The 13397-nt window shown below is 41.3% G+C and overlaps 1 protein-coding gene across 12 annotated transcripts in view; it reads left to right on the top strand.

Annotated features, from left to right (window-relative positions):
* ncor1 (nuclear receptor corepressor 1) overlaps window positions 1–13397 on the top strand; it is a 105758-nt gene that overhangs the window by 56519 nt on the left and 35842 nt on the right. For 9 of the 12 annotated variants that reach the window (XM_017714854.2, XM_017714850.2, XM_017714851.2 and 6 more), the window contains 4 exons: window positions 1081–1211; window positions 2629–2816; window positions 4500–4604; window positions 8569–8631. In XM_017714854.2, coding sequence (XP_017570343.1) covers window positions 1081–1211; window positions 2629–2816; window positions 4500–4604; window positions 8569–8631 — 487 coding nt within the window. The remainder of the gene's footprint in view (window positions 1–1080; window positions 1212–2628; window positions 2817–4499; window positions 4605–8568; window positions 8632–13397) is intronic. The other 3 variants (XM_037533623.1, XM_037533626.1, XM_037533624.1) reach the window with 2 other exon arrangements.

Below are 13397 nucleotides of genomic sequence, written 5' to 3'. Positions count from 1 at the left end.
CGCATTTACTTTCTAACAAGTCTGAGGACCAGACCAGAGTCACCTCAGGGCATTCATTGTTCCTCCATACTCATTACATCTTGATGAGCCTGCCGTATGTGTTTGTGTTCCTGTCCCTCTCTTTCTCGTGAAATAGCCGTTAATAGCATCATCCATTTTTATTTACCTCAGATTTGACCTTTTAACACACACATTCTCTGGGCTAAGCTCATTGGTCACCTGGCTGTTAAAGTTGATCCCTTGTACCCCGGACACTGTGTGTCTCCAAGTCCTGTAGGGTCCTGGACAATAAGGCCGGAGATGCACCGGCATGCTTTCCTCACAACTAGATTAAGTCTAATCCCAGGCCATTTTCAATACACACTCACCATTCTGACTGCTTTGAAGGGCAGAACTGTGGTTCTTCTAGGTCAGCTAAAGTTGCCTCTCATCTTTGCCCTTTTTCCAGCAAAGGAGTTTACAAGATTCTTGTCTTGGGTTTTCTGCTTGTGTCGAAGCGCATTTTTTTAAAAGAGGAGAAAATTGCTCACTGCAGCATTTATGTTGCCTTAAAAGGGAAGTGGGATTGGGCAGATTTAACTTGAGGGAGACAGGAGAGAAAGAAAGAGGGAGGGAGGTGACACCAAATCCAGCCATATTCATACTTGAGCCATATTTTAAGTTTTATTTAGTGCCTTACGCTGCAGATGATCACCTTCAGTGATCTCCCTCAAGTTAAATCTGCCCAATCCCGCTTCCCATTTCAGTGCTGATATGAGACAATAATTGCAATTTAAATAAATACTATTACAAATAAGCAGTTTTTTCATTGTGTTCAACTGCTATAGTACAAGCTTTAAATGAATTGAATAGCTATCTTGCTTCCTAGCTGTTGACATGTAGTAGCTTCCAAAAATTGCAGTCACAGCTCAAGCTCAAATAAACAAACATTACTCACTGCTGCCCTCTAAAGGCGTTCTAGCACCAATCATGCCTAATTGCATATGTATACTGTATAATGCATATCTGTCAGTCAGTGTGGAGTGGAGTAGAACTGCCATCTAAATATGCTCTATTTTGTGCTTTCTTCTTTCTCAAAAGCAGATAACACGACCATCACAAGAAGAGAAGTCTGAGGACAAAAACGAGGAGGAGAAATCTGAGAAATCGGAGAAGAAAGAGGACGACGAGAAGAAGGAAGAGGAGGAGAAAGATGAAAAAGAGGACTCAAAGTGAGTGGCTGCACTGATATGGGAATTCTTCTTCAATGCTAGTTTCTAACCTTTTTAATGTACAACTGTGTTAGCGATTAGACATTATTAGACATTTTTAAAAATTAATTAATTCACAAAATTGTCCACTGATACTGGTATGATTCTACCATCATGCATCCATCTCCCATAAATTTCAATTTTTTATTTAACAAAAAAACAAAAAAAAATCCTGGGGTCTGGCCTTTGCCTTTGCTCTGACACTAATCCAACAGAAGGGCCCAGCGTAAATTCAAGCCTTCAGTATTGGCGGCAGGAGTTCTGCGGGTCATCCCAGGTCAACACATCTTACCATAAAGAACCTCTTAAATTATTCCAGGTCACAGACCTTTTTTTAAGATGCCAATAGGCTCTGTATAGTGGAGTTTGGCTTTTGTTGCTCATACAGGACTAGCTTGTTGTTTTTCTTTTTAGTGGAGAGAGGAATGTGAGCCTAGACCACTTATTAAAGGCTGTTAGGCCTCTTGCCATAGCCAACCTCTTCAGTTCATAAATGAGATTTCTTCTGAAGTGGTTCCAGCCCATCTATGTTCCTTTTTCTCTATTCCCTTTTTTCTTGACCACTCTTTTCCTCCATCCTGCTACATCGTTTTCTGGAATAGTGGTCTTTCACTAACTAGACAGCTTGTGGTGTGTTTGCCACTTATTAAAGGACCTTCAAACCCAGCGGATGAAACCCTCAGTAGCAGTGCTGGGCTGTGGTCCACCTCACTGTTGTTTTTCTGAGAATTCACTTGGAGAAATGCTGAACGCCCGTGAATGTACGCTTGAGGATCTGTCCGACGTAGGCTTCCTGGAATTAGGTTGGCCCTGTATGAATGAAATGGAGGAAATTTTAGGTAAACATGCAGGGAAAAAAATCTGTTATGTCATTTATGAAGTCAAAGTTGAATTGTCTGAGAAGTTGTAGATAAGACCTTCTGTCTAATTGCATCAACTCGTTTAGAGTTCACATTTATAGTTCCTGGTATGAGTTACGTCAGTAACTTGGGACTCCATGCAGCTTAAGAGTAACTCCTGATCTGCACTTTGTATATATTTTAGGCCTAAAAGGCTCCAGGGGACAATCATAAACTCGGTGATACCCAAAGATAAAACCTAAACAAAGATTTTCTGTCTCCGTTTAAAAAAAAGAGAGAGAGAGAGAAAGAGTCACTACTTTGTACACTGTACTTTATATTACCCAAAGCGTAATGCTTTTAGAACACTAAGCAGCCTCCTATGCTGCTGAGCTGATTAGCTTGGGCAGTTAGATCACAAGAATTTATTGTATTTTCTTTGTCTGTGTTGGTCTGTTGAGAATTGAAGGCAAACAAAGGCAGAAACTATGTAAGGGATTGTGTGTGTGTGTTCATACTTGGCTGTGTTCTGTGTTCAGGGACATTGGCAAAGACAAAGAGAAGTGCGAGGGGGAGGACGAGGAGGGCAAGGAGCAGAGCACGCCACGGGGCCGCAAGACGGCCAACAGCCAGGGCCGCCGTAAGGGCCGCATCACAACCCGCTCCATGGCCAATGAGGCAGCTGCTGTGGCTGCAGAGGAGCCGCCACCACCCCCACCTGAACCAGGTAACTGTCCATCTAAGGCAAAAGTATAGGTTCACAAAAGTAGTTATTTAATAAACCATGCATTGAAATGTGCTTCCAGGAGCTTTGTTGTCCTTCTGTAGGTTAAGTTATTCAATACAAGTTCACACCACCTCCTCACCAGTAAGCGAACATGTTTGGTAAAATTTTACCTGAACCCTGTTACATAACATTGACATAACCATGCCATAAACATGCAGTGGCTGGTGTCGTATGTTGTCATATGTTATGACACTTTTAACATGTTTTGACATCATGACTGCTAACTTGAGTACACTTAGGAAAAATAGCAAAACTGTACTGTACAGTGGTGTACATAAGGCTATGTGATATCTACATAAGCCCTTCATGACAATGGAAATAAACCTACATAAAGAAAAAAAATTCCAATAGGTGGTGTTTGTTAAAGTTTACATTTGCCAGTTTTAATGTCAAGTTGACAATGTATGTCAGAGGGCTGATTTCTTTCTTTTCTGACATGGGTGTCAAGACTCGTTCTAGGATGAAATGGCTTTGTAGCTCAGTGTTTCAGTGTTTCAGTGGCACAGTGTTGATAAATTGACAGCTCACCAAGTCAGGCCAGGTTAACAAGAGTGAGCGCTCGATGCTACAAGGCTAGTTATTATAACAGGCTTTCAGCCAAAAAAAAAGTGACACACAAACAAATCAATGTCACCTGACCTGACGTCAAAGTTGACAAAAACAACCTTTATGGTCATTGATGTCTGTTTTGAAAAAGACTTTATAGATGGTTAATTATGTTTATTCAAGTTGTCCTGATGCTTATGTAGGGGCGAGTGATATAGTAAAAAAAAAATCATATTGTGATATTTAAAGAAATTCACACTATACACAGTACACATGACAATACTTTCACACAGGCACAGTGCATTAGTAATGACGTTTAAAAACATCAAAAACTCAACGGTACAGTGGTTTTATTCAACATTTTGTACTGTACACCGAACACTAAATCCAATTAAACAGGACTAATTATGCTCTCTTTTGGATTAACCCTGAAGTTGGTCAGTATTCTTTAAATACTGGTAACATCCGTGATATCATGGATGTTACCAGTGTTTAAAGAACACTGACCAACTGCAGTTACTGCATGTTGTTTGTCATGGTGATAAAATATCGTCATATTGCTCACTTCTGAGCTTATGCATGTCTCATGTGGCATTATGAACCTTGGCCTGAAGTCTTACCTTAAAAATTAATATGTGACAGAAGCTGTCATAACCTCAAATATTGGCATCTGACATGATGGTAATGCTGCTGTTATAATACTGAACAAAACTTATGGTGGCAAAAGACATCTACTATGGCATGTTAATACATTCTTATTACAGCCTGTATGAACCTCTGTACATTCATTATTACAGCCTGTATGAACCTCTGTACCTTCATTATTACAGCCTGTGTGAACCTCTGTACCTTCATTATTTGTGTATTGTTTTATTGTTTTGGCCCTCGGCCCACCACAGATATTGCACTTTGGCCCCCAAAGACAAAAAGTTTGGGCACCCATGATCTGTGGCATTGCACCGAAGATTCCTGCAGCACTGTAAACACACATGAGCACATACAGACTTCCTCCTCTGTATGCCTCAGAATCTGAGAAAATGACTTATGTACATAACATAAACGTTTTCTCCTTGGCAGTTTTGCCGGAGCCTGTCCCTCCTCCCAAACCGGAGCCGGTGCAGAAGCCTGTGCGAGAACTTGCTAAACTTGCCCCTGTGAGCACCATGGATGCCCAAGCACGAGGTGCGTGCACACTTATACACAAGAACAGACTCATCACAGATGACACAGCAGACTTTCAGTTTGTCCTTGGAGGTTTTCTGACAGAGCCTCATTCTTCAGGTTTACCTTTGTTCAATACATTATCTCATAACGAAGGAAGCCGTAAAGGAACTGGTTTCTGGTTCACGTTAACAAAAGAAGTGGACTTTGCTGGGTTGTCCAGTGGTGTGCGAGTTAAACCGGTGGTGTTTGGACGGAGCGGCTGTTGAACCTCAGGCCGAAAAAGCACAAGAACAGACAAAACAAACGTGAGCTCGCTTTGAGTCGTAGCTCTGTGCACTGACCCACTTCTGTGCTGAGATTTTACAGCCAAGCAAATGAAAGAAGAGCTGTTTACATAGAACGTTTTTTTTTCTTTTTTCATTCTGTTCTTTCAGAAACATGTCTGTTAGATCCATCAGCACTTCTGGCTTCAGCCTGCGTCCTCTGACATTTGAGGGTTTTCTGTCTTTCCTTCATGTTCTTCCCCTCCCTCCCTCTCAAAACAAGCCATTGCTTACTCTCTTCTTGTATTTCGTCCTCGCTGCTCTGTCCGTCCATCCATCTGTCCTTCCCTCTCACTTTCCGTCTATCGAAAGCCAGCCTGCTTGAAGTTGGTGTGTTGCCGTGGTGATAGAGCATGTCTCAGGTGGAAGCAGTTGTCATGGGGATAGTAATGGGAGGCAGGTAAACCCGCTGACTTCTGTCTCTCTCTCTCTCTCTCAAGCTCTGTCTCTCTTTGGAAAAGTTCAAGGCACCTGTGTTGTGTTTACATGCCCTTTTGTTTGCAAGACTAGAATGCTCCTTGCACATTTACAATAGCTGTAGATGTCTTGATGCCGCAGATCTGATATTTAAAATGTTTTAGTTATGAGTAGAGTTCCAGTGCATAGTCACAGAGCAGTCCACATAAACACTGAGGATTGGTCAGGCTTTGTCACCTCTTAATGACAATGTTGAGAGGACATGACATATGTTGGTCAGTACTCTTGTAGTTCTGGATCACAAATGCAACTCCAGTTCATCCCAGAGATACTGGATGGAGTCCAATGCTGGTGAGCTTTATATCCCTTTAGCCAATGCTTGGCATTGAGCTTGGCGACCTTAGACATATGTGACTGCTCCAGAGTGTCTGATTCTATTGACAGGACTTTTCTGTGAAGATTATACAAGCTGTGTGTGTGCACTTGAATGCTTGTGTAAGCAGTGGAAATAGGAATTAGACCAATTTCTATCTGCACAAATGCTGCATATCGCTGCTGTCAGAAGAAAACCTGGTAACTCCAAAATGATAACTTTACAGGAGATGGAAAAACAACAATGATGCTAACATGATTTATCCTAACATGGTGACTTTTCTCAGGCATACATAGAGTTGTTGGCAAGATTTTATCATTACTTTATCATAAATAGGATTCTATTTGCCAGAGTTCTGAAAGCTTGTCCAGCCTGGAAGCTATTGCTATGAAAGAGAGTGTTTGTGGGCAGGGCATCAATAGGTCAATTTGGGACAAGTTGTGCTTTTTGGAACAGTCACAGACCAAAGAGGCTTGTTTCTAGTCCTGCCCAGTGTCCTCTACTCACCTCTCCGCTACCCCCCATGCTGTAATTGGACTGGCCTTTATCTCCATTAAACCACAACCTTTGGCTGTGTGCGGTATGTGTGTGTGTGTGTGTGTGTGTGTGTGTGTGTGTGCGTGCGTGTCAGAGAGAGAGAGAGAGAGAGCGAGAGAGAGAGACAGAGAGAGATATGGATGGATTTGTGTCATGCCCACTCTGTGTGAGGGGATGTGGGCTGATGCCATCTGTTTGTTTCACCCAGTTGGGCATGTGCCAGCCCTGGATTTTAGCTCTTGTCATGTTTGCGCGATACTTTATAAGAGGTCCAGAGGTCACTAGAGGAGAGAAAGAACTGTATGAATAGTTATGTGAACAAGCTGGTGAGGGGTGGGGGTGTGTGTACAACAGGGCACTCAGAACTTTCAAATGTTTGAATGTCATGAAATTTGAAAAACATTAGTCTTGTAAATTAGCTTCTCTTTAATTCTCTTCAATAGCTTCTCTCTAACATTATGTGTCATTCACTGGTCTCTACATTCCACCAGAGGGCAGTGTATAACTTGAATTTTGGTCAGAGTTTCTAACCTGACCAAAGAAAGATGCATAGAATGACTACTGCAGCAGCTAAAGGCTACTGCACACTAGAAGAAAAGGACTGTGCTCTGCTGCTGGAGAGCCTGTGCAGCAGATGGTACAAAGCACAGCTATAGCACATAGAAAGCGTTCCAGAAAAACAGCAATAAACAAGATTCTCAAGCTCTTTTTGCGTACTACTCCTATAGATTTGAAGAAATCAAACGTTGTATATCATGTAGGCCCGTGGTCCAAATCAGGCCCACGACACAATTCTATCCAGCCCGCAGAAGTATTTTAATTTTCTATTAATGTTGGCCCGTTTCACCATGTGCTGCACTACAGTCCCCAGCATGCATGGCAACGTAATGTGCTTCATAAACCTACTCTTTTTCCAGTTGAAAGGTACAAGCTGAAGTACGATGTGGCTGGGCTTGTAACACTGATGAGAAGCAAAAAAACAAAAACAAAAAAACACAAGTTACTGATGCCAGGTGTCAGTTTATTTGACAGACTTCAGATTATCTGCCTTTCTAGGTGTAGCATTTCAAGCCGAAGGTCATGTGCTCTTGATTTTTGGTCTGGGTTTCAGCAGTTGTCAAATGCTAAGTCGGAATCACACCTTGTTTGGAATAATGCCTTTGAAATTTGATTCAGATTTCACTGAAATGTCCATCCCAAGTGTCCAGCATATCGATTTAGATATAATGCATATAGTGTGTTTTGAGTGACATACAGTTGAATTATGTATAATCTTGTTTAGTCTTATTTGGAAGGACTGTGTGTGGATTTTTTTGTTAAAGTTGAGGAAACACAAACACACACGATCAGAGGTGACAGGGTGACACAAACAGTAGCCAGTAGGTCAGCAGAGAGGCATTTATTACAGGAGGTTTAGTTGAAACATTCTGTACAAAACATCTAAACACAGTGCACGCACACACACACGCGAGCAAGCATTAATACACACTTGCGTAAATGTCAGAGGTTCACACTGGGCTAAATTTGTCCAAATGTTTGGTCAATCTCAAGGAGGCTCTGAGGGAGAGGGGTGAGATGAGCACAGCAACCCCCCCCCCTCTCTCTCTCTCTCTCTCTCTCGCTCGCTGAGTGGAAATTAAGAAGGGAGGGGCAGCTGCAGTGTTGCTCTGCTGAAAAAGTGGAGCTCAGCTACTGTTATTAGCCACACACTGACTGCTGATATGTGTGTGCGTGCGCCGCTGTTTGAGGGGAAGAGGGAGGTGCTTGTGTACTCCTCCAGTGTCTAGCCTTGTATCAGCTGACTAGAGAGAGAGAGAGAGAGTGAGCGAGAGAAAAGGGGGGGAGGTGGGCTGGTTGTTGAAAGAGCATGAAAGGAACGGAAAGAGACACAGAGCAAAGGAAACAAGCGATAGAGTGAGTGAGGGTGGAGAAAAGTGTATGTATGAGAAAAAGAAGGGAGGGAGAGGGAAAAGGGAGGGAGAACCATAGCGGAGGATATGAGGGGAGGGAGGGGGCAGCCTCTGAGTGTAAACAGATTATTAGATTAAAGACTGAGAGAGAGAGAGGGAAGGTGGAGGAAACCCAACCAGCACAGCATAGCCCGGTCAGTCAAGAGTTTCTCTCTCTCGCTCTCTCTCTCTTTTGCGCTCCCTCTCTCTCTCTCTCTCTCTCTCTCTCTCTCTCTCTCTCTCTCTCTCTCTCTCTCTCTCTCTCTCTCTCTCTCTCTCTCTCTCTCTCTTGCTTTCATTTGCTCATTTTCTCTCTCTCTCTCTCTCTCTCTTCTGTGCTGTCTATTTCTCCATAGCTCTGACGCTGTATGTTGTGCCTGCAGGATCTGTGGAGGCTGGAGAGACTTCTCGCTGGACCGAGGAGGAGATGGAGGTTGCCAAAAAAGGTATTGCTGAGGTTTTTCTACTTTTCTCACTCTGCTTTTGCTCTAAGGGCACCAGCTTCTTGCATCTCACTGTCTGTAGTGTAATTTCTTTTATTTTTTAATTTTATATATATATATATATAATATATGTGTAATATACATTTTTTTTGTATAATCACCCCCTGACATTACCCCCTCACACACAAACACAAACCCCTCTGCGCTCTCCTTTCTGTCTGATCTTTATCTCCTTGGCTAACCTCGTGCCTTTAGGGAAGCTCGGTGTTCTAGTTTGCATGCTGCTAACTTTTTGGCTGCGTGCATTGTGTGTGTGTGTGTGTGTGTGTGGGGGGGGGGGGGTTGGGGGGGGGGTGATGCACTAAGGCCTAGTTTGCAGTAAGAGAAGTTAAAGTAGGTGACAGTTTTGTTCTAATGTACAATTAACAAAACACTTCATAAGTTTAAGTACTCTGCAAAAGAAAAGTAAAGAAATTTAAGTTCAGATACTTTTCTTTTTCATAAGTTGTATTAGTTATTGGATGTTTGTTATTTTATGTCTAGAATTTTAGGCATGTCATTGTTGCATGACTTTAATACTAATTATATGAAAAATGTAGTGAGAATTTTGCATTGTGCAGTGTGAGTTAAATCACTTTATCCTGTGAGTGTGTAATTACATACCTTCATGGGTTTTTTGAATCAGCAGAGGACACTCAGACAGCTCAGACTGACTCGACAGATTAAATAAAGGGATTCATTAGGATTAATTAAGGTGTTATGTGTGTTTGTGTGGGTGAGTAAGGGGCTGTGATAGTGAAGGTGAGGTTGATGCCTTTAAGGAGAGATGGTGAAAATGAGGTTCCTGTTTTGTTTTTAGAAAGAATGCATCAATGTGAAATTGACAAGCATTATTTAACACCTTGCTGTGGCTGATGCTGATACCATTGATGAGCGTAAAACAGCAGTGAGCGTAAAACTCTACAGCTGGATAATTAATTACACAGCTATAACATAAGTATACCAGTCATGACGAGTTGTGTTGACAGGTGAGTTCACACCTGTGTCACAACTGGTTTAAAACTAAAGTGTAGTTTAGCACAGACCAGCCATGCTGCATTACTTCGGATTTTAAATCTGTGTTGGCAGTAACAGTGTGTTCTGAAATTTTAGCATATGCACTATACTATAAAATAGACACTATATATAGACACCAGGCATCAGACATGGCAGTACTGCTGGAGTATTTAAAGACTGGGTCCACTCACTGTCCACTCTATTAGACACTACTACCTTGTGGTCCACCTTGTAGGTGTGAAGTCAGAGATGATGGCTCATCTGCTGCTGGACAGTTTGTGTTGGTCATCCTCTAGTTCTTCATCAGTTATCACATGTCGCTGCCCACAGGGCGCTGTTGGCTGGATATTTTTGGGTAGTGGTCTGTTCTCAGTCCAGCAGTGACACTGAGGTGTTTACAAACTCCAGCAGCACTGCTGTGTCTGATCCACTCAGACCACCGCAACACACACTAACACACCACCACAACGTCAGTGTTACTACAGTGCCAAAAATGATCCACCACCCAAATGGTACCTGCTCTGTGAGGGTCCATGTGGCTCCTGACCACTGAAGAACATGGTGAAATTGGAGTAACAGAGTATGCAGAGAAACAGATGGACTATAGCCTTTACAGTGAGCATAGAAACAAGGATGTGGTCATAATGTTATGCCTACATATATATGTGTGTGTGTATGTGTATATATATATATATATGTACATATATACATACAGCCACACACACACATATGTATACGTATGTATATGTGTGTGTTTAATTAAATTAGTCTATCAATGTGCTATAAAAGATCTGTGAAGATTTGTCCGACCAAAGTATCACATTCTCATCCTAGAACTGATGTGATAATTCTGTAGCATGCTGTCTTTCTTCAATTGTGTCGATATATCAATATTGAAAAAATAAATAATAGATTGGTAACTTGCATTGAATCAGGGGTAAAAGAATGAATCAGAACCTCTGTAATTCCAAAATTGGACTTAAAATATTAGTTTTCCCCGATTCTCAGTGAACAGTGAGTGATCTTTTTAAAAACAGGAGAGTATTAGAGTGACTTTCAGGATGGTTTTAGTGATACTTGGATGACTCAGTGATTCATTTTCTCTCTCGGCATGCCTAATGCTCATTAAGGTATTAGAGTGGTAATCTTACTCACCCAGTTACACTCACACGTGCACACACTCACTCAGCCATCTACCTTCTCAATCTCTCACATGTATGTGGGTACATGAACCCAGTAACCTACTGAAATGCACTTCTGCAGCAAAACAAACACATTCTCACACACAGACACAAAGCAAATGAGCTTTCTTTCATTCTAGATCTGTTATAGTTCCATTTGACTGATTACCCACTGTTTAGCTTTTGAAAGATTCCAGATTCTTCTTCCTCTCCAAAAAGGCCAGAAAATCTGACTTTTGTAAAAGTTTCCTATGGGCCGGTTTTAAAGGGCTACCTGAATGTCCACACACACACATACATAGTGCTTCCTCAGTGTGAGTTGGTTGACTGGACTGATCAGAGGGTAGACTGTGGTCATTCTTTTCCTTCCTCTGTCTTTTTATTCTTTTTCTGTGTACTCTGTAACAAAGGAGAAGTGTGAGGCAGCCAGGAAAGGAGGAAGTGGGGAAGACTGGGTTGTGTGTGTGTGTGTGTGTGTGTGTGTGTGTGTGGGGGGGGGGTATAGATAGGCATGTGCTGTAGCTGCAGGCTGTATTGCAGTGAGGAAGGCTTTTCTGAGAGGGCTACACTATCCGAGGTTGGTAAGAGGAACACTGAAGGGAAATGTTTTGATGAAGATAATTTATTCATGAGGCCAAATGACAAGGGCGAGGAAGTTACTATGCAGAAAGTGGTGTAAAGTTTGGAATGAGGCTCTACAATATATCGTTCCTTAAATAGTTATTGCAGCATTGGCCTTCACAATACTAATATTGCTGAAATATACAATGGGCCTAAGTTGTTTTTGTGTGCTGTGAACATTGTGAGCAATCATGGATGATTCATACGATTTTAGACACGACAAATAGAGGGCAGTCTTTGTCTCATCAAGGTTTCATCAGTTTGCTGTATATTGGCGATAAGGGTTGGGAAATATTACCATGTTTTTTCATTATCATGATAAATTATGATGCACAATAAGTTTTCCTGAGCGTATTATGGGTAGTGTCAGTACTTTAAGAAGCATGTTACTGATGCTGTAGCACAATGTGGCTGAACAATTTGAAGAAAAAAGTACATTTCTGTCCAATACTGTGACTGTAATTTAAATTGCAGTTATTTTATATATATTATGTGTCAGGAGAGTTTGTTACCTGAGAAAACGTTAAGTCTTGAATACTAAATGTAGTGCACCAGATCGCCAGTTGGTTGTGGTTGTAAGTTAGGTTTCAGTTCTTGTTATTTTAAATTGCATTCTTGCAAATTACAAATTTACTAGAACAAACTACTAAAATTTTTGTATCTTGAAAATGTCTTCGTGTTATATTTTTCCCATATATTTTACCTTTTTTACCATTTTCCCACCCCTAATTTGAAGGTGTATATTAACAGGAATATAATTTGTATGGTATTTTGTCCATGTCATGCATCCCTAACCAAAGTATTGAACTACTGGCAATGTCATACTGCAACTAAAAGCCACATTAACGTTTGAAGGAAAAAAAAAAACATACTTGAAATCACTGTTAAAATCTGAGAAAAGCAGAAAAAATCTGCAGTTTTTCAGCTTCTTCTGGCTACTGCAGATGCACATACCTCCACAACGGGAGCGTTTCCAGCTTACACAGCAAGCTGATTGTTTCATTTTATTGAAGGGTTAGGATGTTTCTCTTAAACAGATGCCATGTAGAATGTTATGAGCGTTCCTATTCATATTTCAACCAGTGACATGTCTCTTTTATAACATCTCTGCTACTGCCTTAGTTTAAGGGGCAATATAGCAAAAATGACATCAAAATATTTGCCTTTTCTGAAGTTTAGCAACAGTGATTTTGTTCAAGATTCATGTACTGTACTAAATCCAGTTATACAGGGCTGATAATGGTCTACATGTAATGCAGCATGCAGTTGTTTTATGTACTAAAGATATTCATCATATTTTCAATAAAACCTACTGTGTTGTGATGCCATTTAGCACAACGGCAATGAATAGTCAGTTTGCCCACCCCTGCTTTAAAGCCCTCTCTAAACACCCCCCTTTTTATTTATTTTTCAGTTATTGCTATTTCAGATATTGTTTTTGTTGCACAAACTTAAAACGTCGCTCTGTGATGATCCCTAATATCTTTCAGGCGTTAAATTAAAGGACATGTCCGACCCTTGTTTATTTATTTTCCTGACGCAGTTCCAGCCAGGCTGTCAGCTCTGTAGGCTAGCAGGCTTAAGACCCCTTTGTGGAAGTGCCCCAGTGCCACTGCAGTTTACTTGCGTTTCAGTCATGGTTAAACATCCGGTGGTGACGCCTGTAGCTGTGGCAAAGGCCAACATATAACGTAAGGCTTTTAAGCTAATGCAGCAAGCTGCTGTACCCTGCTTTTTCACTTTTAAATGGCTGTAGTGCTTTCTTTGACTGTGTGTGTAGCTGTGCTTCACTGACTCTACCAAGTCCCAGTTTTAAATTCTGTTAACACTGGAACTGTTTTTTTTCTGTTGGAGAATGAACAGGTAACAGTCATTTCAAAGCACAAAGGAGTAGAAGCCTCTTTGTTTGAG

Source organism: Pygocentrus nattereri, chromosome 23 (genome assembly GCF_015220715.1).
Source record: "Pygocentrus nattereri isolate fPygNat1 chromosome 23, fPygNat1.pri, whole genome shotgun sequence".
NCBI classification, from domain to species: domain Eukaryota; kingdom Metazoa; phylum Chordata; class Actinopteri; order Characiformes; family Serrasalmidae; genus Pygocentrus; species Pygocentrus nattereri.
Note: the sequence above shows the minus strand (reverse complement) of the source record. Positions and strands in the feature narration are given on the sequence as shown.